We start from the raw sequence: 24,759 nt of genomic DNA on the forward strand, positions 1-24,759 counted from the left end.
GAACAGTGACAAGGGGGAGAGGGAGTTAGTGGAGGGACTATGTGGGTTAGAGCAACGGGCAAGGAAAAAATTTCAGGGGCAATTTTTGCATGGCGTAGAGGAGGCAATGTTGGTGTTTGTAAAACTCAGCGAGTATCGTGCTGTTGCAGTCACTGAGCATGAAATAACCTTATTTATTTATAACCCTCATTACTGTGAAACTAGTTTCATTTTTCCACAACTCAAGGTTTATTTTTCTCATTTCCAACTTATACACCACAGAGGAACTAAAAAATGTAGTTTGCTCTAGTCTAAAAAATGGCAGTATAAAAAAATGGCGTATTCCTAACTCAATCAATCTGCTCCCTGTGTGTATTCAGTCACATTTGCTGACTTTAAGGATTAATTATTTGTAATTATTAATTTAATGAGAAATTAATTACTTTTTACTTCAGTTAGCAGCGAAGAAGGAACAACTGGATTTTGTTCCTTCTTGCACATTAAACAGAATTGTTTGAGTTCATTACTGGTTTAGCTAGTTACATCTCTGCCACCTTACTGGAAGTAACTGGGCTGCACAAGTTTAAGTGAGGAGATTATTTAGCCTGCAAAATAGTTCTTTCTGGCTGAAATGTAAGACACTGCACTTGGTCACTCAGAGCCCAGGTTGAGTTTGCAGGATTGCTAGTCAGAAAAATAAAGATTTTACCTTTAAAGTGAGTAGATTTTATTTGGAAATTGAGAGAAAGTGACCATGGAATTCCATAATGCTATTTTTATACTTGCTTTTCTGAGTATAGCTACATTTAAAAACCAACAGGTGCTTAAACTCATATAAATAACATGAGCATGTGTAGACTGGGAGCTTCTTAATGCTCTCATATAATACAAGAATAGAATATTCAATTAAATTAAGTGGTGGAAAAATAGCCATTCACACAATGCAAGTTATGAGAAAGTTATTGGCACAAAATGTCATTGAAACCAAGAGTTTAGCAGGATTCCGAAAAGGACCAAACACTAAGGGCATGGCTACACTCAGAACTTCAAAGTGCTGCCGCGAGAGCTCTCCCAGCTCTTGGTACTCCACCTCCACGAGGGGATTAGCTTAAAGCACTGGGAGGGCGGCTCCCAGTGCTGGGGCACTGTTTACACTGGTGCTTTACAGCGCTGTAACTTGCTGTGCTTGGGGGGAGGGGGGGCAAGGGGGGTGTTTTTCACACCCCTGAGCGAGAAAGTTGCAGCGCTGTAAAGTGCCAGTGTAGCCATAGCCTTATATAAACAAGACTATCCAGAGTTATAATAGCAATTTTTTTAAAAATCCAAGAGTTCTGGAAAGGATATGAGCCCTCATGATTCAGGGCACAAATCACTCTCTAACTATTGAGGATTAGACAAACTCTACTCCGGCAGGTTATCTCATAACTGCCTATTGCGGGATCACTTGTACCTTCTTCTTAAGTATCTGGTGTTGTCGACAAGATATTGAACCACTAATCTGATTCAGTATGATACCTCCTATGTCTCAGCAGCTACTATAATATGTTTATAGCACCAGCTCTCCCTTCTTGCCCACACCCACGCTCACCCTCATGAAGATAGCCCTCAGGTGATCACCTCAGTACACCACAATAGGGCACTCCATGACTGATGTCAGTCAGCCCTCCCCAAAGTCAACAAATTCTCACCTCAAGCTTCAGAACATCATGCTGAAGTTTGCGCTGGAACTCTAAGAAGTTTGAGATTGTCAGCTTTCCTTTCAGATCAGATCCAAAAAAGTATGTTGTCAAGGCAGAGTTGAAGCCAGTCTTTAGAGTATTTCCTGTAGTAGAACGGTCTCTGTGACGCATTCCCATACTGGTTTGGGAGCGAATAATGCTCTGGACCTAAGCAGGAAAAAAAAAGTAGTTAGCAAGGAAAATAGCATCATAAGGAAGTACTTGTGTTGGCCAATGTATCATTGTTAACTGTGCCAACTGGCTGAAGTGTTACTCTTGACCATTTTGTCACTGTTAAGTCTGTAAAGTGGTTAGCTGTACAAAGAGAAGTTACTTTATTACTTCAGTGCATAGGGTAGATGGATCTTGATTTTTTTTTTTTCCAATTCTCAGTTTAAAAAAAAATAAATAAAAAATCAGTTACATACATTGAAAACATGGTTGTTACCTTCATATCTTAACCAGTCTGGTGCCTAGCTGACCCTGTCCTTCAGGGAACAGTGCTACCAGAAAAAGCATTAGGGAAGCAGAGTCACTTGTAGACAACAGGGAGCTTATCTTTTCAAAAGCAGTGGCAAGAGCCCAAGATGTATTGCATGTGATGAGGGGAAGGAACAGCTGTAAGCTTGCCTGCACCAACCAAAGAACTTGGTTGTTTGGCTGGGAGAAGTATATCAACCATCAAGAAAGATGACCAGAAGGAACACTCCTGAGAAATTTGGCAGACTAGCTACAATTAAGCCAATTGAGTACTGCACTCAAAGACTGTCAAAGTTGTAAATAATGAGAACGGGGCAGTCATACAGAGCAACCTGGATTGCTAGGATATCTGGACCCATACAAACAAAATGTTTTAATATAGCCAAATTGAGGTCATACATCTTGGAACAAAGAATGCATGCCATGCCTACAGAAGAGGGAAGTATTCTGGAGAGCAGCAACTCCAGAAAAGATTAAGGGTGGTAGCAGAAAAACTATTCAGTATGGGTCCCCAATGCTGCACTGTGGCAAAAAGGCCTACAGGAATCTTGTATGATAAACAGGGGAGTAGGAGTAGGAAAGCGATTTTATCTTTGTATACAGCATTTGGTGAGACCCAGTACTGGTGTCCACATTTTCAAAGGATGTTGAAAATTGGGAAGGATACAGAAAAGAGCCACAAAGAATTAGAGGGCTGGAAAAAATGTCTTACAGTATGAGACTTAAAGAACTCCATCTGTTTAGCTTATCAAAAAGGTCACTTGATTATGGTGTATGAGTACCAAGCCTGGGAGAAAATACTGGGTACTAAAAGGGCTCTTTAATCCAGAGGAGAAAGACATAACAAAAAACCAATGATTGGAAGTTAAAGCCAGATAAATTCAAATAAAAAATAAGGCACAGTTGTTTTTTTTAAAGTTATTAACTATTGGAACAAACTACCAATGAAGTGGTGGATTCTCCATCTCTTGATGTCTTCAACTATAGATTGACTAAAATCTAACACAAATTTCTGGACTCAATTCAGGGTAACTGGGTGCAATTCTTTGGCCTGTGTTATACAGGTCAGATTTGATGGTCTAATGGTCCCTTCCAGCCTTAAAAACACTATGAATTTAAAACAATTACAATTACTCCAGGGTCCTCATACCAATTTAAGGGGAGGTTCAGTCTATTTAGACAAAACTCACTATGTATGTATAATATAATCAGCATAATAATAATACCCAGCTCTGATGTAGCACTTTTCATCCATAGACCTTAAAGTGATGTACAAATGTCAGTATCATTCTGACCATTTTACAAATTGGGAAGTGGAGGCACAAGGAGGAATGTGACTTGCCCAAGGTCACCAAGCAACACTGGTAGCAGAACTGGGAATTGAACCCTAGTCTTCTTCATTGCAAGTCCAGTGCCCTGTCCATATTTTCTCTCCATAGATACATAAACGTTATTAAAAGAAGATTAAAGCTGCAGTCAAGCACTCAAATTTAACCATAGTTCTGGCATTTCCTGCCCATGCAACCTTAATCCTGCCCCCGTGTGCAGAAGCATTGAGATGGTCTTTAATTACATGATCATATGTTATTTTTCCCCAAAAGGATAGGCAGCAGGGTTTGAACTCAGGTCACAGCTTCAAATACAGAACGCAGATCTCTTGCACTTGAATAAGCAACTAGTATCAGAAGTAGGTTGTTATCCTCTGTGTGGAACAGCCCCTAGAGGCGGATAACAAACTCTTTCCCAGTGGATTAAAAAGGTGTTTCGGAGGCAGCAGTGGGCTGTTGGATATACGGATCCCTAGGTCCTGATCCTGGTTCTGGAAGGAGAGTGCCATTTAATAGTTAGGGCAGTGGTTACAGAGAGGTCAGCCACATTCACAGATTTAGCACGTTCAGCCTAAAAGGCTGGATGGCTCAGTGGTGAGACTAGGTTCTATCATATTACAGATGGGGATTCTATTCCCTGCCCTGCCTGCTGTGACCTTGTTATTTGTAAAATGGGAAGGGGAAAATGATAGTTGCTGACTCTTGGGATAAGAATCTGAGGCTTTATGCTAAGAGTTGTGAACTGTACAGATAATGTTAACAGCACTCAACTGAAAAGGAAACTAAGAAACACAAGGTTTTCTAGCTCCCAACCCAAATCCCCTTCCTCACCTGGGCAAAGGCTGTTCAGTGAAGGAATCTCAATCTCTGTGAAATGCATGACACTTTACCCAAGATACAAACAGGGTTGCCAAATGCATGCATCTTACAAGATGTATAACCCCTGACACACCTACTTCCTAGCCCTTTCACCAGCCTGCCCTATGACAGCCTTCTGCTGCTGGCTCCAGCCTCTGAGTCACGAAATAACCTCAGTAGGAAGAGGGCTTCTTTGGGTTTCCCAAGAAGAAAAAGGGTAAGGGTGAGAGAGAGGCCCCAGCCATTCTCACATTAAAACAATTTATCAGATTTGACCATTTACTGCCTCTGAAACTCCCTTTTTCAGAAAGCAATGTCAAAGGAGTGCAAACTGCTATGATATTCAGAGTATGCCTGCATCCTCCGTCAGCCCACACAAAGGGACTCTAGCCTCAATAGGACAGGGATACTTTGAAAGGAGGAAGTGAAGGGCCATTCACCTCTCTCTCCTTGGAAGACTTCTGGAGGTTAAACACTGGCTACACTGCTAGCAATCCCCTCTCCCTCCTCGTCATGCTGGATGGGGGACAAAGGCAGTGCGGCAGCTGTAAAAGGTTTTAAATATCGAAAGCACGTAGCACCCTTGTTATAAGTGGAGAGCACCAACGGGTGGGGAGGGAGGGAATCAGAGATACAGGCTTAGCTGCACCCTAAAAATGAAAAGCACTCAGGTTTCTCTCTTTTAAAACTTCAGTTGCCCCAACTGATTTGCTATGCTCCCCACAGCCTAAATGCATCCTCCAAATTACAGACATTTTGATGTACTTACAATACAAGAAGAGTCATTTAAAACAATTTGGAAAGAAAAATGTATAACAAAAAAAGAATGAAATCAGAATGAGGATTCATATTTTTAATACACTGAAATGTAAACCAAAGCATTTTGCCTTTAATATCACTGAACATAGTCACCTCATTTTCCATTTGTCAAAACTGCCAACATTAGATGCCAACATCTGTTTTGCATACAGATAGAGGTGACGGTCTGTAAGTAATTATGTATGAAGCTATGTAATTTATGATTGGTTTGGAACACTGCCTCTGAATCTCTAAGGACTTTTTCCTGCAGAGGCTAGTGTTCAGCTCATGGTAGACTGTTACACAGGAAATAGCGCATTCATGGAGATAATAATTTATATCCAGGTTGACCAAACTTACTGGCCCTCTGAGCCACATATGACAATCTTCAAAAGTTCGAGAGCTGGGGCACATGTGCTGGGAGCCAGGGGTTGGGGATTCAGCCCTGCTTCTGCTGAAGCCCTGAGCCCTAGCAGGTGTTCCCCGCAAGACTGAAGCCCCAAGGCCCTTCATCCCCTCTGGGCAGAAGCCCCGAGACCTCCCCTCCCCACTGGGCAGAAACCCCTATTGTACCACCCTGCTGTAAGGCAGAGGTTCTGAAGTCCCCCTCCTCCCCCCAAAGACTGATAGGTGGAAAACGGGAGGACATGGGGGGCTCTGCGAGCCACAATTTAATGTAAAAGACACGCATGTGGCTCGTGAGCCACAGTTAGGCCATCCCAATTTATATGATAGCAGTGCTTGCAGGCCCCAGTAAGGATCATGGTACTTTTGTTTGTCTCAATCTAAAATAAATCATACAGTCCGAAAGTAAGTATAAATATTTCCACCTTAAACCAAGTCTAGTTTGTTAAGTTTTAGTACTAGGAAGTATTTTATCTTAATTTCTCTTGTAACCATTTTTGCCTTTAATGGGTTATGTTTGTATTCCCTTGAATCCTATCTTCTTGTAGTTAAATAAACTTGTTTTATTCTTTAATGAAAACTAAACCAGTGTTGTGAACTGTGTGCGTAACTCTATTTTGGGTGGCAAACTGTTAAATACCGATCCTTTGAGAAGAGGCCAGGAGAGGCTGGACAGTACAGAACACTCAATTTGGGAGAAAATCCAGGATTGGGTATGTGCTGGGATCATCCTGCGAGTGGTAACCAAGGGTGCTGTAAGCTAGAGTGTGGCTGGTGTTTGCTGACAGACTACTGGAATCAGAGTTGCTGAACCAGGGCTATGGCTATACACAAACATTCAGGGTGTGACCTACATGCTAATAGGCTGTTTGTGAGCGGCCCAGTTGGGGGCTACAGCAGCAAAGCATCATGAGGCACCCAAAGGTGCAGAGCAAGGGTGACAACACCTCATTGGTCTGAAATACCAAAAAGGGCATATGATATTTCAGGATGTATTTGCATAAATTCTTGAAAAATACACATATCCCTACCAAAGGAAGCAGTTTGTTTAGTTTGTTTTTTGGGAGTTTATTTGCAAAGCATATCCAATCATTTATACTGATATCTGACATGAGCTGAATCTAGAAATGTTCTTTGGATATTCACTAGAGTCAGTGTTCTTGTTCTTAAATAGCTGCACCCATTTAGATATTCTTGACCTCTTCCCACTTTCCATATACAGGTCCTTTCAACTGCTGTCTGGAAAGCTGTTGATTTAAGTTTGGGGAGATTATAGTCTTCATCAAACTATACTGGTGATGTACACAACCTTTATTCCTTTGTATATACATGGAAGCATGCAAATAGCTTAGCATAAATAGATATTCTTATCCTTAAGAGCTTGTATATGTCCTCTTAATGCACCTGAAACCTCCCTTTGCATATCATGTGGACTGGGATTACTTAAAAGAATTTAGCACTTTCATCTTCAAAGTACTTTATACATTTTGATCCTCAGAACACTTATTTTACATAAAAACCCCAAAATAAAAAAGTCTTGATTTCTATTAAATACTGTCTTAGCTTCAGCCTTTTTTTGGCAATCCATTATCTATTTTCTTTTTTTTCTTAAGGTACTGTAAATTCATTTATCAACATTCAACAATGATTGATTTTAGCTGGATGTAAAAATTCTTAAACTTACTGTGATTACTAAATGTAGTGTAGAACTTTTTGGAATGGTTAAATATGGTCAAATGACTATGAAGTGGTATATTCAGGAACTATATGAATGGTAGGAAATGGAATGTTTCTGATACGTATGGGCTGATGGAAAATCAGGGAGCTCAATACTTCTGAAAACCAGGCCAGTGGTATTTAGGAATACAGTAGCGTAATTAGCAAAGATAATGAGGACTCAATATTATTTTTGCTAATACAGACTAACATGGCTACCCTATGAAACCTGTCACCATGCAAGTAGCGTAATAGTATGTTCTCAGGATGTTGGTACCCCCTTGTCTCTAGTCACAGCACTGCACAAGAACTAGTCTCTGGAGCCTTCCCTGCTCTGCAAAGGCCTTTCCCAGCCTTTGTCTTCTCCCAGCTCACCTCCAGCCAAGTCACATGAAAGTCTAAAGCCCTTCTGAGTAGCACAAACAAATCCAAAACAAATTCCAAACAAATCGTTAAATTAATCCCCCTTCTGCCCTTCTCTTGTTGGCCCTACCTTAGGGATTCCCCTGAAGGAACCTAACCAGCTCCAGTAGCGTTCTTCCTCCTGTGTTTCCTGTCTGTTAAACCCTATCTCAGGGTTCTCTACACCAGAGACACCTGTCTCCCTAACTGAGCTCCCTCAGTCTATTTATAAGAATTAGCTCCACCTTCTTTGGCCAGGAGGTAATTAATAATCTCTCAGGTGCAGAGCATGACTAATTGGAATTCTTAACCTTGCTTGATGGGGCTTAGCCCCCCATCACCTATTGCAAGTGATGAATGGGGCCATAACTTGGGTAATAATTCTGAATTCAGATTTCCACTCCGGAAGAGATGGATTGATGCAATAGTCTTGTAGTTTCATTTTACAAGCAATTACCTCAATCCATACTATTTAGGAATTATACACACATATTATGTGCATAACTGTAACAAATGAATGAGATGGAGGAAGTAAAGCATGTTACACAGCTCTTCCTTTGAAGTAAACAATAGCAGTGATACTATACCCATAAGTGAAATGGGGCAGAAGGAATCCCAAAGATTTCCTTTACTCTGAGAAAACAAAGTAAATTAAAACAAAAACTCGCCTGTTCTGGCCCTAGTTTTTAATGAATAATACATATCATATCTTTTAACAGTCTCTCTAAAATTAATCAATATATGGTAAAAATTCGTATCTAGATTATTCAGAGATACCTTTGTGTTCTCAGATATCCATGGACATTCTCAACTGGAGTACCATTTCACGAGCATATATATTTTCCAATTATTCTCCATTAAAAGAGACTCAGAGGTATAGTCACTTAGTCTGACACCAAATCCTGTGTTTCCACACACAACTGGTCGTTTCTGCTTTTTATTGTTATGACATACTGACCGGCGGTGTGTAGAGCTATAATGTGTAGAGTTATAAAAGTATGGTAAAAATTACCGACTGCTCATACAATGCTTCTATGTCTCCTTTAGAGGTGCTTGCTAAACTAATTTTTATTATGTCCCTCCATAGTTCAGGTTTGGCTTAAATATTGTACAGGAAAAAAATGACATGACTCCTAATTGTCACAATGAAGGACTATTTTTTATATGCAGTATTTTACAGAATAGTAGATTAATGTGTTTTGGAACCAAATACTAAAAAGAAGCAGCAAGGTAATCTTAGAAAGTGAAACTGAAAGATCACTATCAATTGTTACTTTGCTTTATATAACATTGCTTTGGAAGTTAAACTATTAGGAAATGCAAGATGAACAGGAGTACTTGTAGCACCTTAGAGACTAACAAATTTATTTGAGCATAAGCTTTCATGGGCTACAGCCCACTTCATCGGATGCATAGAATGGAACATATAATAAGAAAATATAGATATATACACACACACACACACACACACACACACACACACACACACAGAACATGAAAAGGTGGAGAAAGAGGCTAATTAATTAAAATGAGTTATTATCAGCAGGAGAAAAAACTTCTGTAGTGATAATCAAGATGGCCCATTTAGACAGTTGACAAGAAGGTGTGAGGATACTTAATGTGGGGAAATAGATTCAATATGTGTAATGACCCAGCCACTCCCAGTCTCTATTCAAACCCAAGTTAATATGCAAACTCTAGTTTGCATATTAATTACAGCTCAGCAGTTTCTCGTTGGAGTCTGTTTTTGAAGCTTTTCTGTTGCAAAATTGCCACCCTTAAATCTTTTACTGAGCGGCCAGAGAGGTTGAAGTGTTCTCCTACCGGTTTTTGAATGTTATGATTCCTGATGTCAGATTTGTGTCCATTTATTCTTTTGCATAGAGAGTGTAAGATATTACTCTTACTGATTTTGTTTGCTTTTCTTAATATACCTACGCAGGAAAAGGATCAAAGGCACTGTAATTCCAGTGGAGAAGATACATTATTCATCCAGGAATTCAGCAGAAAATGCCAGAATGTCTGCCATGTCTATAAGAGCTTAAAATGTTATGCCTCTTGTTTAAAAAGTGTGGAGTTTGAGAGGAGAGGACTTGGATGAACATTAGATCTTAGCCTAATTTTTCGATAAGAGATGCAGGCAGGCACTCAGACACTATGATGAGAACATAAACATACTGTTGAAATAGAATATGGGTGATATTAGTTTGAGAGTCAATGTTCAGAACGCTGGCCACACGACTAGTTTGCACTCTGTGTATCTAATTATACTTTTGAATATTCGTTTGTGTCTTCTTGTTCTAGAGGAAAATGAAACATTTGAAATACAACCCAATATATTATAAATAATAAACTGATGCATCATGTTGGTACAAATGGATAATGGAGAAATGTAGAGTAACATTTTTTCCTTCTTCCTCTGAATCTATTCCCTTGTTTTGTACTGTGCCTCATCATTCAGCCAGCTAATTAGCTCCTTCTCTTTGTGAATGCATTCACCTTTCTTTTTCATCAGTCTTACAACTCTGGAGGTTTTCTATCATTTGGCAATTAAGGATTTTTTTTTGAGTTTCAGAGCTCTTAAACCTGTTTTCCACACAAATTGTGGTCCAAGAAAAAAACAACACATCCCTAATCTGAAAGACAGCGAATATGCGTATCTACACATAGCAGAAATCAGATCTGTTTTGTCTAACCCTACCTCCAATGGATGAAACCAATGCTGGGCTCAGGTTCATCATATGAAAAGTCAAACTGTGTAAATCAAATATGATTGGGGATGGGATGTTACTTTGGTTGGGAAAAATTAACATAGGAAAGTAAGTTCAAAGTAGTCAAGCAACGATACTGAAGTAGCTCTAAGCAAATGCATAAAGTCTTATGTTTCAGACACATTAAGCACAGTTATTCAATATTATGACAAAACAATAGCTTTGTAATAAAAATATGAGCAGGCAAGGTCAGAATCCCTAACAGCAGTTACACTGGCACAGCAATTCATTTCTTCTGTTTGTGGAGCTAGGGTTCTCCATGAGACCTTCAAGACTCAAGTCAGAGAACAATGATGGATGCTTTGCAGATTATTATGCACATAATTCTCCTGGTTTAATTAAAGGTTCCCTACTGGAAGTTGGAGTGAAAAGGGTGTGTTGTGGTGCATAGAAAGAGCATCTATGAACTATCACCTATATGCCAATACCTACTAGTAGCAAACCATCATAATTATGTTGTATAGTAAGCATTACAATTAAGTCTTAGGATGTACATCTTTAAGAAGTCAACCTCCCAGAAATTTACCTGTTCAAACTCCTCCATGTCCACTTCACCATCACCATTCAAATCAAACATCTTGAAGGCAATTTCAAAATTCCTCTGGGGAGCTACATAGGAAGAAACATAATTAAAATGAAAAATATTGACCAGTAAACAATATTTATTTGAACTAAGAAAGCAGCAGAAATTAGATTAGAAAGGAAGACTTGCTGCCAGCTGATCAAAAATGTATTATTGTATCCAAAAGCAGCTTTGTTTAATTCTTGTAACGTACATCTATCAGAAATGTATGCAACTTTCTACTTCAATCCCAGAAGCTCTTTGTAGTTCATTCATTCATTCATTGATTCATTGATTCATTCATTCAATGTTTTCCCTATCCTTAGAAAGGCTCCTAATCTTAGCCTCCACCCCTCTTGCCGAGAACTTTGTAGGACTCCCTATGGATATGTGTACACTGGGGGGAAAAGATGCTTTAAAAATTTGAGTTAATTAAACCCTTTTCCTTTCAAGTGAGGACTGAGAAAGCTCACTCCAGTTCTCTAAACAGTACTCCAGCAACGTTACAGATACGTCAATATCTGATATTTCTAATATATAAAAGCCAATAGAAATAAATTTGGAATAGGTGTTCAGGCCATCTCTATACATCATAGAGAAGCAAATATGTACAATTATTTTTGTTTTTGCAGATCTACTTTAACATTTTGTGAAGTGGCAAACGTGTCTGAGACATACAGCATGGAACTGGAAGTCTGGCAACCAATTCTATTACAGACTCTGCCTTTGGCTCACTGTGTGACTTTAAGCAAGTCACTTAACCATTTCTGCATCAGATAGCCCAGCTGTAAAATGGAGTTGCTACATCTATAAAATTATAATGCACTGCCAGTTTTGGGGATAGAGGTCTTCAAATGTGAAATATAGCAAAATCCGGCCTTAGTGCAAACTATCCCATAAAATCCCACTAATGAGCCTCAGCCCTAATGTGGGCAGACCACCAAATAATGTGCATACTTCAGTTTCAAGACATAATTAAATCCTGGATGCTCTGTGGCTGAGACTTGGTGCAATTTTTGTACTTATTTGGATTACACTATTTTCTTTATTGTAAGTGTTCCTAAATCCGATATGACTGAAAATTTTGCTAATTAGGGCCGTTGATTAATCAGTTAACTCAAAAAAAAAATCTCACTTTTAAACAATAGAATACCAATTGAAATTTATTAAATTTTTAGATGTTTTTCCTACATTTTCAAATATATTGATTTCAATTACAACACAGAATACAAAGAGTACAGTGTTCCCTTTATATTATTTTTTATTACAAATAGCTGCACTATAAAAATGATAAAAGAAATAGTATTTTTCAATTCACCTCATACAAGTACTGGAGTGCGATCTCTATCATGAAAGCACAACTTAAAAATGTAGATTTTTTTGTTACAAAACTGCACTCAAAAACAAAACGTAAAACTTTAGCACCTACAAGTCCGCTTAGTCCTACTTCTTGTTCAGCCAATCACTAAGACAAACAAGTTTGTTTGCATTTCTGGGAGATAATGCTGCCTGCTTCTTATTTACAATGTAACCTGAAAGTGAAAACAGGTGTTTGCATAGCACTTTTGTAGCAAGCACTGCAAGGTATTTACATGCCAGATATGCTAAACATTCGTATGCCCCTTCATGTTTCAGCCACCATTCCAAAGGACATGCTTCCACGCTGATCATGCTTGTTAAAAAAAATAATGTGTTAATTAAATTTATGACTGAACTCCTTGGGAAAGAATTGTACATCTCCTGCTCTGTTTTACTCCCATTCTGCCATATATTTCATGTTTTGTAGTCTCAGATGACGACCCAGGTCACATTGCTCATTTTAGGAACACTTTCACCACAGATTTGGCAAAACACAAAGAAAGTACCAATGTGAGATTTCTAAAGATAGCTACAGCACTCGACCCAAGGTTTAAGAATCTGAAGTCTCTTCCAAAATCTGAGAGGGACAAGGTGTGGTGCATGCTCTCAGAAGTCTTTGTGACATACTTTATCTTGAGGGAGCATCTTGTAACCCCCGTATTCATCATCTGTATATAATTGTGATATTGCATATAAAGCATGCCCTGTGAGGTATCTTGGAAAAGGTTATGATTGGCTGAAAGTCACTGTTCTATCTAAATATGTACATCTTTAGTGCGTATGAAGTTATGAGATTGTATTATATGGTTGTCACTAAAACATGCTGTAAATTGGAGAATCAGCCAAACATTAGCTCCCCAGAGAAACAACAAGGAAAGTAACCAATGCCTGGGCAGAGCATCAAACAATCATCAACAGCCATTGTCCAGCAATGAAGTAACAATTCAATGATTCACCTGCATAAGGCCACACCAAGGGAATTGCTCCACCTTGCCTGGGGACTCAGACATGCCTGGACTTGTGTTCTCCAAGCATATGGACTAAGGGTATAAAACAGAACATGGAGGCCCATGCTTCACCTTTCATCTGCCCCCACCTATGCTGCAAGCAACGAGGACACTGAGAAGACTTAAGACTCCAAGAGAGGGGACTGGCCCAGGTTTCAGGAGTGACACCTGTATACTATGGACTGCAATATCCAGTGGGGTGAGAAACTGCTGAATCTCAGTGTTACCCAGTCTAATAGGGTTGAGAGTTTAGACTGAGTGCTTATATTTTATTTCTTTTGGAAACCAACTCTGACTTTTTGCCTATCGCTTATAACAACTTAAAATATATCTTTTGTAGTCAATAAACTTCTTTTACTGTTTATCTTTAAGTGAGTTTGCCTGAAGTGTGTGATAAATCTGCTCAGGTTTGCAAAGGCTGGTGTATATCCATTTTCCATTGATGACGTGGTGAACCAATTAATAAATTTGAACTGCTCGTCTTGAGCAGTGCAAGACGTTATATTCCTGAGGTACAAGTCTGGGAGCTGGGATTTGGATGGTGCCTTACTCCATGTGATTAATGAGTGGCTCTGGGAGCATTCATGCAATCTAGCTGGATATGGGGCTCCACATGCTGTTGTGCTGAGTAATCACAGTGCGTCGAGGGGTTTGCTGCTTGTCACCAGTAAAGCACTGTGAGAGACAGCCCAGGCTGGAGAGGTAAGGGGGCACAGTGGTTCCATGATCCCAGGCTGCACCCTGGGGATCCCGTCACAGTCTTAAAACAGCAACACACTGATGCAGAAACTAAAGAACTCAAACCACCAAGAAAGAAAATCAACCTTCTGCTGGTGACATCTGACTCAGACGATGAAAATGAACATGCATTGGTCCGTGCTGCTTTGGATTGTTATCGAGCAGAACCCGTCATCAGCATGGACGCATTTCCTCTAGAATGGTGGTTGAAGCTTGAAAGGAGATATGAATCTTTAGTGCATCTGGCACGTAAATATCTTGCGATGCTGGCTGTAACAATGCCATGCGAATGCCTATTTTCACTTTCAGGTGACAGTGTAAACAAGAAGTAGGCAGCATTATCTCCTACAAATGTAAACAAACTTGTTTGTCTTAGTGACTGGCTGAACAAGAAGTAGGACTGCGTGGACTTGTAGGCTCTAAAGTTGTACATTGTTTTACTTTTGAATGCAGTTTTTTTGTACATAATTCTACATTTGTAAGATCAACTTTCATGATAAAGAATTACACTACAGTACTTGTATTAGGTGAATTGAAAAATACTATTTCTTTTATTTTTAACGGTAAATATTTGTAATAAAAATATAAAAGTGAGCACTGTACACTTTGTATTCTGTGTTGTAACTGAAATCAATATATTTGAAAATGTAGAAAATATCCAAAAATATTTAAATAAATGGTATTGTTATTATCGTTTAACAGTGCGATTAATTGTGATTTATTTCTTTAATCACTTGATAGACCTCTTGCTAATATATTCATTTCAATCAAAAGAAAACGGGAAAGTAAAAATAGGTCAGACTGACCCACTCATTCCACAACAACACTGAGCTGTCAGTGAAAAAACTCCAGACACAATCTTATTTGGTTGGCAGGGTCTGGATGTTTCGCACTCAGCATAAAGGGAGAGAGTGTGATGCTCAGTGTTATACAGAAATCCCTTTCTGTCCAGTTTCTAAGTGAATGTGATGTTAACAAATATGATGGGAACACCACGGAACCCTACTGTAATGCAAAGTTCTGAATGGGAGGTGAAAAAACTACTGAGAATCTTCATAAGGTATCCAGGACATCACACAAGCAAAAAAGTTAGTGTTTTATCATCACTGAATTGTGTATAACTCTACTACAGCCTGAATTCAAGGCCAGAGGAATTTTATAATGTCTTTCCCCACTAGTACAACAAAAGCATCTGTGCTTTACTGCTGACAAATTCAGTAGGCCAAATGTAGAGAATGTGTTAAGATAGCTTTCTGAACAACATTTAAGCAGATGTACACCACCATTGAACTTGACTTCAAGGATATCCTGCTATCAGGGCACTTGATGTACACTTGATGTATGTAATTCTGTAGTTTTAAGTTTCTGTGTTTCCAATTACTGGATTAAATGTGCCATTTATTTTTTCTCTGAATTATAAAGGTCAAAACACCAGGTAAATAATACTTCCAGAGACTCAAGAAGTGTGCCCCATAATCATGTTTCTGCAGTGAATGACTCCACAGGCTGGGCTGCACTGCAGTCTCAAGCCCTGGTTATGGGGTGGGTATTACCCACTCTATCCTCCATACTTCACATAAATCTTGATTTATCTGGAATGCATTTATGATTCGGGCAATAAGCTATTTCACAACCTCTGCAAGAATAAGATTCTGATTTTAAAAATTCTCTCCTTGCATCCTTCCAATTCTTTCCTTGCTTTCTTGAAGAGCACGAAGATTAACTACCATCCCAGCCACTCTGCAATCCGATGAAGTGAGCTGTAGCTCACGAAAGCTTATGCTCAAATAAATTTGTTGGTCTCTAAGGTGCCACAGGTACTCCTTTTCTTTTTTGCGAATACAGACCAACACGGCTGCTACTCTGAAATCTGCAAAGTTTAAGTACTACATTCAGTTTTATTCTCTTACATAGTAAGTATTGTGTGAAATCCTCTGAGCAATTTTTCTGTCTTTTTTCAGTTCACAGATCTAGTCCTGTGCTGAAAAGACTGATTACACTGGTGGAGAAAAAAGGGGATATGGAGAACTGAAACCCAGTTACAGAGTGATATTAAAAGCAATTACACATCTCAGTTTTTCCCTCAACATCACTGCTACGAGACAGCAGGATACATTTTTAGCTAAGAACATTTGTTTTCCCCCTTTGTTAAAATTCTAACAAAAAAATTCTAAAAAAAAAAAACTTCACAAAAAAATACAGTGTCCTATTCTCTCTCTCACACACACACACACACACACACACACACACACGGTAAACACAGAGAACAAGGAACTCAACTTATCCTTTAGAAAAGCTTTTTCTCCCCTTCCCTAAATATATATAAAAGATATATTTTAAGAAAACAGTTTATAAAACCAGAATAAAAGTCTACCATTTGCAAAATTAAAATGAAAAACACATGGCAGTTTTACATCTTAGGAAAATCTGCAGGATCAGGTAGCTTTCTAAGAGGAAAAATTACATTTTTAATTAACCCAATAATTATTATATTTAACTTTTTAATAATCTCAGCAATCCATTTCCTCCTTTAATATGAATGCCTAACTGCCATAATTTTTATGGAGCACTAGATGCACATAATAAATGGAAATCAGAATCAAATAACCTCATAGGTCTTTCCTATTTTCTAGGTTATCTAGCTCTTACCCATTCTAGTGCAGGATTGTTGTCTACAGTACATGTTCTAGTTTTCTGGCCAGCATAAATTTTAAAGGTTTCAAGTCTCATGATGTTACCATCTTCTTTTGGATGTATCTATTCCACAACCGAATATCACCATCAGAATTATTTCCTGATATAAAGCCAACATTTCCCCACTACTCTGAATTATACCACCTTGTACTACTTCAGTTCTCTCTCCCCTAGATAAGTACATCTTTCAGATATTTGTAGCTAGTTAGACCTGCCCATCTTGGTTGTAGCTTAGCCAACTTAAACATTGTTAGATCCTTACTTATGGGTCAGTCTCTTCAGCCTCATAATCATGTGTCATTCTTCTTGGAAATCTCTCAGATACTGAGGCACCCAACACTGAATGCAGTATTCTACCTAAAGTTGTCATCAAAGCCATTTAAAGAGCAATTATTGTAACCCAACCACCTCTTAATATCAACTGTCAAAGGAGTGCAGAGGGTCTACAAGAATCTCCTGATTCTGCTATGTACAATCTGGTTCACCAAAAAATGTCACGTGAGGTCTCAAATAAAAGATATCATCAAAATGATTGTCTGTGTCACTGTGAAACATATGTATAGAAACTCTATAAAGAGTTGTGTGTGTATATTATTATATATAATACACACATAGAGCAAATATGCTATGTTTGTGCTTAGAGACTAGTCACCAGTAAAGGTGAAAAGGAGGTTCTCTCAGAAAAGAAATGTTCATCTATCTGGCTGATCACATATAAATTAAACATGGTATATTTCACAATGGGTCAAAAAACAAAAAACTACCTGCAATACCTCTAAACATAAGAGCTGTACCAGCCAACCTGATCACATACTAGCTGCAATGACTTCATAAAAGAAACAACCAATTCTCAATCCAACATTATAAAGTCAAAAAGGGATGTTCAGCCAATTAGATGGACTGATTAAGCATGTTCAACCCAATCATGTCATTTTGAACAGAAGGTACATTAATCAGTGGAACAGTTTGCATAGAATAATTGTTCTTTACTGCAGTTTACTAACATCAGAAGCACTGTATAACAACAACAAAATAGGCAAGTATCAGTTTTTCACATTTCATCATGTTTGGAGCGGTCTTATTTGACCTATTCTCCTCTTTCCCCACCCTCAAACTGTTGCTCCATGTTGAAGGAATCTCTTGATCTTCATTAATCCTTCACCCCCCGATTAATATAGCAAGTTTTAATGTTCATGAAAGTAAGGGTCTAAAGAGCATCGGTTTCAGTCATGCATATACTGGGCAGGTTCTGGATAAGTAAAGCCTCTGTCATACAACTAACAAACCTGCATCTTTGACCTAAAATATCCATTGCTGTTCCGGTCCTATTCCTTTACCGAGCAGAGTCAGCCAATTTTCTGTACTCAAAAATACGAGCAAGGGAGAGTTATTTTAACTTAACAAATTTGAACTGGGGTCTCCAGAGATGAAGAGCCAAGCCATAGAATATACAACATCAGTAGGCCAAAAATTTGATCCAGATCACAGTAATCTGTTCCAAATGCCTGCAAATAATTAGGGATTTATAATTGTTTATATTTACTTGGGCTGTCAAGCGATTAAAAAAAATTGCAATTAATTGTGCAATTAATTGCACTGTTAATAATAGAATACCATTTATTTAAATATTTTTGGATGTTTTCTACATTTTTCAATTACAACACAGAATACAAAGTGCAGTGCTCACCTTAAATTTATTTTTGATTACATGTATTTGCACTATAAAAAAAAGAAATAGTATTTTTCAATTCACCTAATACAAGAACTGTAGTGCAATCTCTATCATGAAAGCTGAACTTACAAATATAGAATTATGTACAAAAAACCTGCATTCAAAAAACAAAACAATGTAAAACTTTAGAGCCAACAAGTCCACGCAGTCCTACTTCTTGTTCAGCCGAGTCACTCAGACAAACAAGTTTGTTTAAATTTGTAGGAAATAATGCTGCCCTCTTCTTGTTTACAATGTCACCTGAAAGTGAGAACAGGCATTCACATGGCATTGTTGTAGCCAGCATCTTAAGATATTTTACATGTCAGATGTGCTAAAGATTCATATCTCCTTTCATGCTTCAACCACCATTCCAGAGGAAATGCATCCATGCTGATGACGGGTTCTGCTTGATAATGATCCAAAGCAGTATGGACCAATGCATGTTCATTTTCATTATCCGAGTCAGATGCCACCAGCAGAAAGTTGATTTTCTTTTTTGGTGGTTCGGGTTCTGTAGTTTCCACACTGGAGTATTGCTCTTCTAAGACTTCTGAAAACATGCTCCACACCTCGTCCCTCTCAGATTTTGGAAGACATTTGATTCTTAAACTTTGGGTCAAAGCTATCTTTAGAAATCTCACACTGGTACCTTTCTTTACATTTTGTTAAATCTTCAGTGAAAGTGTTCGTAAAATGAACAACATATGCTTGGTCATCATCCGAGACTGCTATAACATGACATAGATGGCAGAATGTGGGTAAAACAAAGCTGGGGACATAAAATTCTCCCCAAGGAGTTCAGTCACAAATTTAATTAACACTTTTTTTAACTAGCATCATCAGCATGGAAGCATATCCTCTGGAATGGTGGCCAAAGCATGAAAGGGCATAAGAATGTTTAGCATATCTGGCCACATAAATACCTTGCAAGTCCGGCTACCAAAGTGCCATACAAATGCCTGTTCTCAGTTTCTGGTGACATGTCAAATAAGAAAAGGGCAGCATTATCACCTGTAAATGTAAACAAACTTGTTTGTCTTAGCGATTGGCTGAACAAGAAGTAGGACTGAGTGGACTTGTCGGTTCTGAAGTTTTACATTCTTTTGTTTCCGAGTGCAGTTATGTAACAAAAAAAAAATCTACATTTGTAAGTTGCACTGTCACAACAAAGAGATTGCACTACAGTACTTGTATGATGTGAATTGAAAAATACTATTTTTTGTTTATCATTTTTACAGTGCAAATATTTGTAATAAAAAATAATATACGCTGATTTCAGTTACAACACAGAAAATGTGTGTGAAAATATAGAAAAATATCAAAATAGTTAATACATTTCAATTGGTAGTCCATTGTTTAACAGTGCGATTCAAACTGCAAATAATTTTTGAGTTAATCATGAGTTAACTGCGATTGACCTAATACTCAATTTAAATGATCAACAACTATACAAGAGGTGGAATTAAAATAATACAATAGTAGACAGTTAAAAAAGTAACTGAGTACCCTCCATTACCAGATACCACTATATAAAAAGCTAAATCAGAAATGAGTGTAAACCAACAGAAAGAAGGGGATTTTACTTTTTAAGAAGGTTCTTGGCTCTTTTATTTTAATTTAAACGCAAACCGGTAGAAGCTCTATTTAAGCAGGCCATTCATTTAACACTTTTCCTGTGTTGTAGCTGGTGTCTTTTCTATAGTTGTGAAGCAAGCATTATTTACTGAAGCTTGCAAACTTGTCTCAAGTGTTTTTGAACGTGGAATTCTTGTAAATTCCAATATGCTTGTTATTCACACGCATGGAACAAATAAACACTACACAGGAAAAGTGTTACATGCCTGTAATCCAACAAATGCCTGATATGCCAAATTGTTGACTGAGCAGGCTGAATAATGTCCCTTTCAGGCCTGTAGGAAAGTTTTCTTTTTCTGTGATGTTTCACATTTATGTAACTTTACCAGTTAAGAGGGGAAAAGCTTTACTACTTGATACTCCTTTGACGACCCTGAAGCATCCCATTTTTCTGTACGACTTTCAGTGTGGTATACAAGCCGCTCAAGGCTTCAGTATCAGTTTTGAAGTTTAATAACTGTAGAAGTGACTCTAGTAAGGAACTAGAGTGTTTTATTAGAAATTATTTCCAGAAAAATGACTCATTTGTAGCTTAATATTTGAATAGCTACTCCCCACCTCCATCCCTCTGCCCCAAAATGAAAAAATGCAAGTTAAAAGGGCACAATATGTAAAGTTTATAAAATATTTGAGGTTTATAATCAGTCTCCAAAATACAAGATCCTTCAACACAAAGAATGTCACAACCAAAAAAAAGCTGTTTTAAATCTAAACCTGATACCACGCTTTTTCTTTTTGCTATCTTTGGGTTCAAAAAGATTAAAAAACATCTTACCTTTCTCCCCACCCGCCCCCAACAATGATTAATAAAGTTTTATATTTTTTAAAAGCTTGTGAATCAGCATGCTGATTTTTCCCCTATGACTCAGCATGCTGGCTTCTTGGCCAAACTTCCGATCCTTTTTGTGTGAGGGTGTTTGAGCAAGGACATTATCTCCAGGAACAAATCAGGGCCACATAAAAGTTCACCCTCATAAGACTGCCCTTGGAGGATGAGCAATGGCATCTAGATGATTAAACAGTTTCAATGATATATCAGGGAAGAAACAGATTATAGACCTTTATATAATTGGGAGCCAAGGGACTGCATGTTATGTCTGAAAATGGAGTAACAAAAAACCTTACAATTATGTCTGGAAGGATTAGATTTTTATTTCACTGTACTCAAACAAACTGACAAAAAATATTTCCATCATCAAAATTTACAAATAGGCAACGTTAAAAAAAAAAAGCTGCTGGAGAACTGAGTAGAGTTTGATTTAAGGGCATATACTTCATATATTTTGACATGTGGTGTTGACAATGTGTTTTCATGGTTATAAAGCTTTAACTTTTTGAATCTCAATGTCTACTGTCACTAAATTATTGTCTACCCTGTCCAACAATTTCCTGCAACTGTGAACATTTAAATGAAAATAGAAAAAAGCTTAAAAATAATCAATATTATCTGTCAAAACTATAACAAAATAAAAATCAAATTCTGCCAAGCCTACTTATAATAAGGCCGAAATGTATACTTGATGCATTTACTTTCTGGGGGGGAAAGCAAGGGAGATAGGTTCTATATAGTACTGGAGTGAAGAATATAATTTAATAAGCAATTACAAAAGAAATGACAGCAAAGCTAAACTCTGATCAAAACACTAATGAGGAATCGGACTTCTCAAGAGTGCATGAAATAGTTTATCATAACATTAGAACATTTAGTAGAAAGTTGTCTTCAGGAAGGATTAGTTCAAGAAGAGAAGCACAGAACAACTAAGATTCTTCTCTAGGAATAAAAATATGGGCCAGGCCTTAATAGCAGGATTCTACAGCTTAAAGCAAGGAAATTCACTGGTTTGAATAGGATTAGCTGCACATGTTCAAGACAGAGCTGTGTTAACACTGCACAACATGTATTCATTTTCAATGAGCGCTCCTGAGATGATATGCTGGTAAACCAGGTGCCAACTGTTGCCAAGGCTGTAGGTGTCAGCTAAGCACCGATATATTCAGAGCTGGAAACCAGACCAACTCACCTATATGTTAATATTATTTAAGATAGGTGTTAGTCTTGTAAAGATGCATTTAGTGTTTAGACTCTATAAAATGCTTGTAAGTTGGTGCATGCATCAATTGTATTTGTAATGTTGATATCCCATGCTATAAGGTACTATGTAAGTTTTGCTTTACAATTGTAAAAATGCCTGCTCTGAACTTCTGAATCTAGGCAAGAAATTTGGTTCCTCATCTATCATGAAGGACTATCAAGGCTAAAAACTTTGTTGATTGCCCCATCCACCCATGAAGAAGTTACATGCAGGAGCTGTTGTCACATCGATTTGAACTCTGGGGGAAGAGCATATAAAGATGATCACAAGAAAAAACAACAGGTTTCAGAGTAGCAGCCGTGTTAGTCTGTACTCGCAAAAAGAAAAGGAGTACTTGTGGCACCTTAGACTGCTGAATTGGAATTAATTTGCAAACTGGATACAATTAACTTAGGCTTGAATAGAGACTGGGAATGGATGAGTCATTACACAAAGTAAAACTATTTCCCCATGTTATTTCTCCCCCCCACCCCACCCCCCACTGTTCCTCAGATGTTCTTGTTAACTGCTGGAAATAGCCTACCTTGCTTGTCACCATGAAAGGTTTTCCTCCTTTCCCCCCCTGCTGCTGGTGATGGCTTATCTTAAGTGATCACTCTCCTTACAGTGTGTATGATAAACCCATTGTTTCATGTTCTCTGTGTGTGTATATAAATCTCCCCTCTGTATTTTCCACCAAATGCATCTGATGAAGTGAGCTGTAGCTCATGAAAGCTTATGCTCTAATAAATTTGTTAGTCTCTAAGGTGCCACAAGTACTCCTTTTCTTTTTAAGAAAAAATAATTCTCTCTTTCCTGTTTGGATTCCCTCAAGGGTTTGAGCTAAGAAACAAAAAAAGAGATCCCCAGGGTCAGCTTGGGTTAACCCTAAAAGACATTCAGTGGACTGATTATTACATCTCTGTCACCTTTTAGAAAGGTTTCAGAGTAGCCGCCGAGTTAATCTGTATTCGCAAAAAGAAAAGGAGTACTTGTGGCACCTTAGAGACTAACAAATTTATTAGAGCATAAGCTTTCGTGAGCTACAACTCACTTCATCGGATGCATTTGGTGGAAAATACAGTGGGGAGATTTATATACACACACAGAGAACATGAAACAATGGGTTTTATCATACACACTGTAAGGAGAGCGATCACTGCTATTACCAGCAGGAATGGGGGTGGGGGGAGGAAGGAAGAAAATCTTTTGGTCGTGATAATCAAGGTGGGCCATTTCCAGCAGTTGAAAGAACACCTGAGGAACAGTGTGTGAGGAGGAATAATATGGGGAAATAGTTTTACTTTGTGTAATGACCCATCCACTCCCAGTCTCTATTCAAGCCTAAGTTAATTGTATCCAGTTTGCAAATTAATTCCAATTCAGCAGTTTCTTGTTGGAGTCTGTTTTTGAAGGTTTTTTGTTGAAGAATAGCCACCGTCAGGTCTGTAATCGAGTGACTGGAGAGACTGAAGTGTTCTCCGACTGGTTTTTGAATGTTATAATTCTTGACGTCTGATTTGTCCATTTATTCTTTTATGTAGAGACTGTCCAGTTTGACCAATGTACATGGCAGAGGGGCATTGCTGGCACATGATGGCATATATCACATTGGTAGATGCACAGGTGAATGAGCCTCTGATAGTGTGGCTGATGTGATTAGGCCCTATGATGGTGTCTCCTGAATAGATATGTGGACACACTTGGCAACAGGCTTTGTTGCAAGGATAGGTTCCTGGGTTAGTGGTTCTGTTGTGTGGTGTGTGGTTGCTGGTGAGTATTTGCTTCAGGATGGGGGGCTGTCTGTAAGCAAGGACTGGCTTGTCTCCCAAGATCTGTGAGAGTGATGAGTTGTCCTTCAGGATAGGTTGTAGATCCTTGATGATGCGTTGGAGAGGTTTTAGTTAGGGGCTGAAGGTGATGGCTAGTGGCGTTCTGTTACGTTCTTTGTTGGGCCTGTCCTGTAGTAGGTGACTTCTGGATACTCTTCTGGCTCTGTCAATCTGTTTCTTCACTTCAGCAGGTGGGTATTGTAGTTGTAAGAATACATGATAGAGATCTTGTAGGTGTTTGTCTCTGTCTGAGGGGTTGGAGCAAATGCGGTTATATCGTAGAGCTTGGCTGTAGACAATGGATCGTGTGGTATGATCTGGATGAAAGCTAGAGGCATGTAGGTAGGAATAGTGGTCAGTAGGTTTCAGATATAGGGTGGTGTTTATGTGACCATCGCGTATTAGCACCATAGTGTCCAGGAAGTGGATCTCTTGTGTGGACTGGTCCAGGCTGAGGTTGATGGTGGGATGGAAATTGTTGAAATCATGGTGCAATTCCTCAAGGGCTTCTTTTCCATGGGTCCATAGATTCATAGATACTAAGGTCAGAAGGGACAATCTGATCATCTAGTCCGACCTCCTGCACAACGCAGGCCACAGAATCTCACCCACCCACTCCTACGAAAAACCTCACCTATGTCTGAGCTATTGAAGTCCTCAAATCGTGGTTTAAAGACTTCAAGGAGCAGAG

At 38.5% G+C, this 24,759-nt stretch overlaps 1 protein-coding gene across 12 annotated transcripts in view; it reads right to left on the bottom strand.

Moving 5' to 3' along the window:
- The window catches only part of MICU1 (mitochondrial calcium uptake 1), a 242,693-nt gene that overhangs the window by 85,710 nt on the left and 132,224 nt on the right, over positions 1 to 24,759 (bottom strand). For all 12 annotated transcript variants that reach the window (XM_038408647.2, XM_038408650.2, XM_043519824.1 and 9 more), the window contains 2 exons: positions 10,982 to 11,064; positions 1,668 to 1,865 (listed from right to left, as the gene is read on the bottom strand). In XM_038408647.2, coding sequence (XP_038264575.1) covers positions 1,668 to 1,865; positions 10,982 to 11,064 — 281 coding nt within the window. The remainder of the gene's footprint in view (positions 1 to 1,667; positions 1,866 to 10,981; positions 11,065 to 24,759) is intronic.

This window comes from Dermochelys coriacea, chromosome 7 (assembly GCF_009764565.3).
Source record: "Dermochelys coriacea isolate rDerCor1 chromosome 7, rDerCor1.pri.v4, whole genome shotgun sequence".
In the NCBI taxonomy this organism is placed as follows: Eukaryota; Metazoa; Chordata; order Testudines; family Dermochelyidae; genus Dermochelys; species Dermochelys coriacea.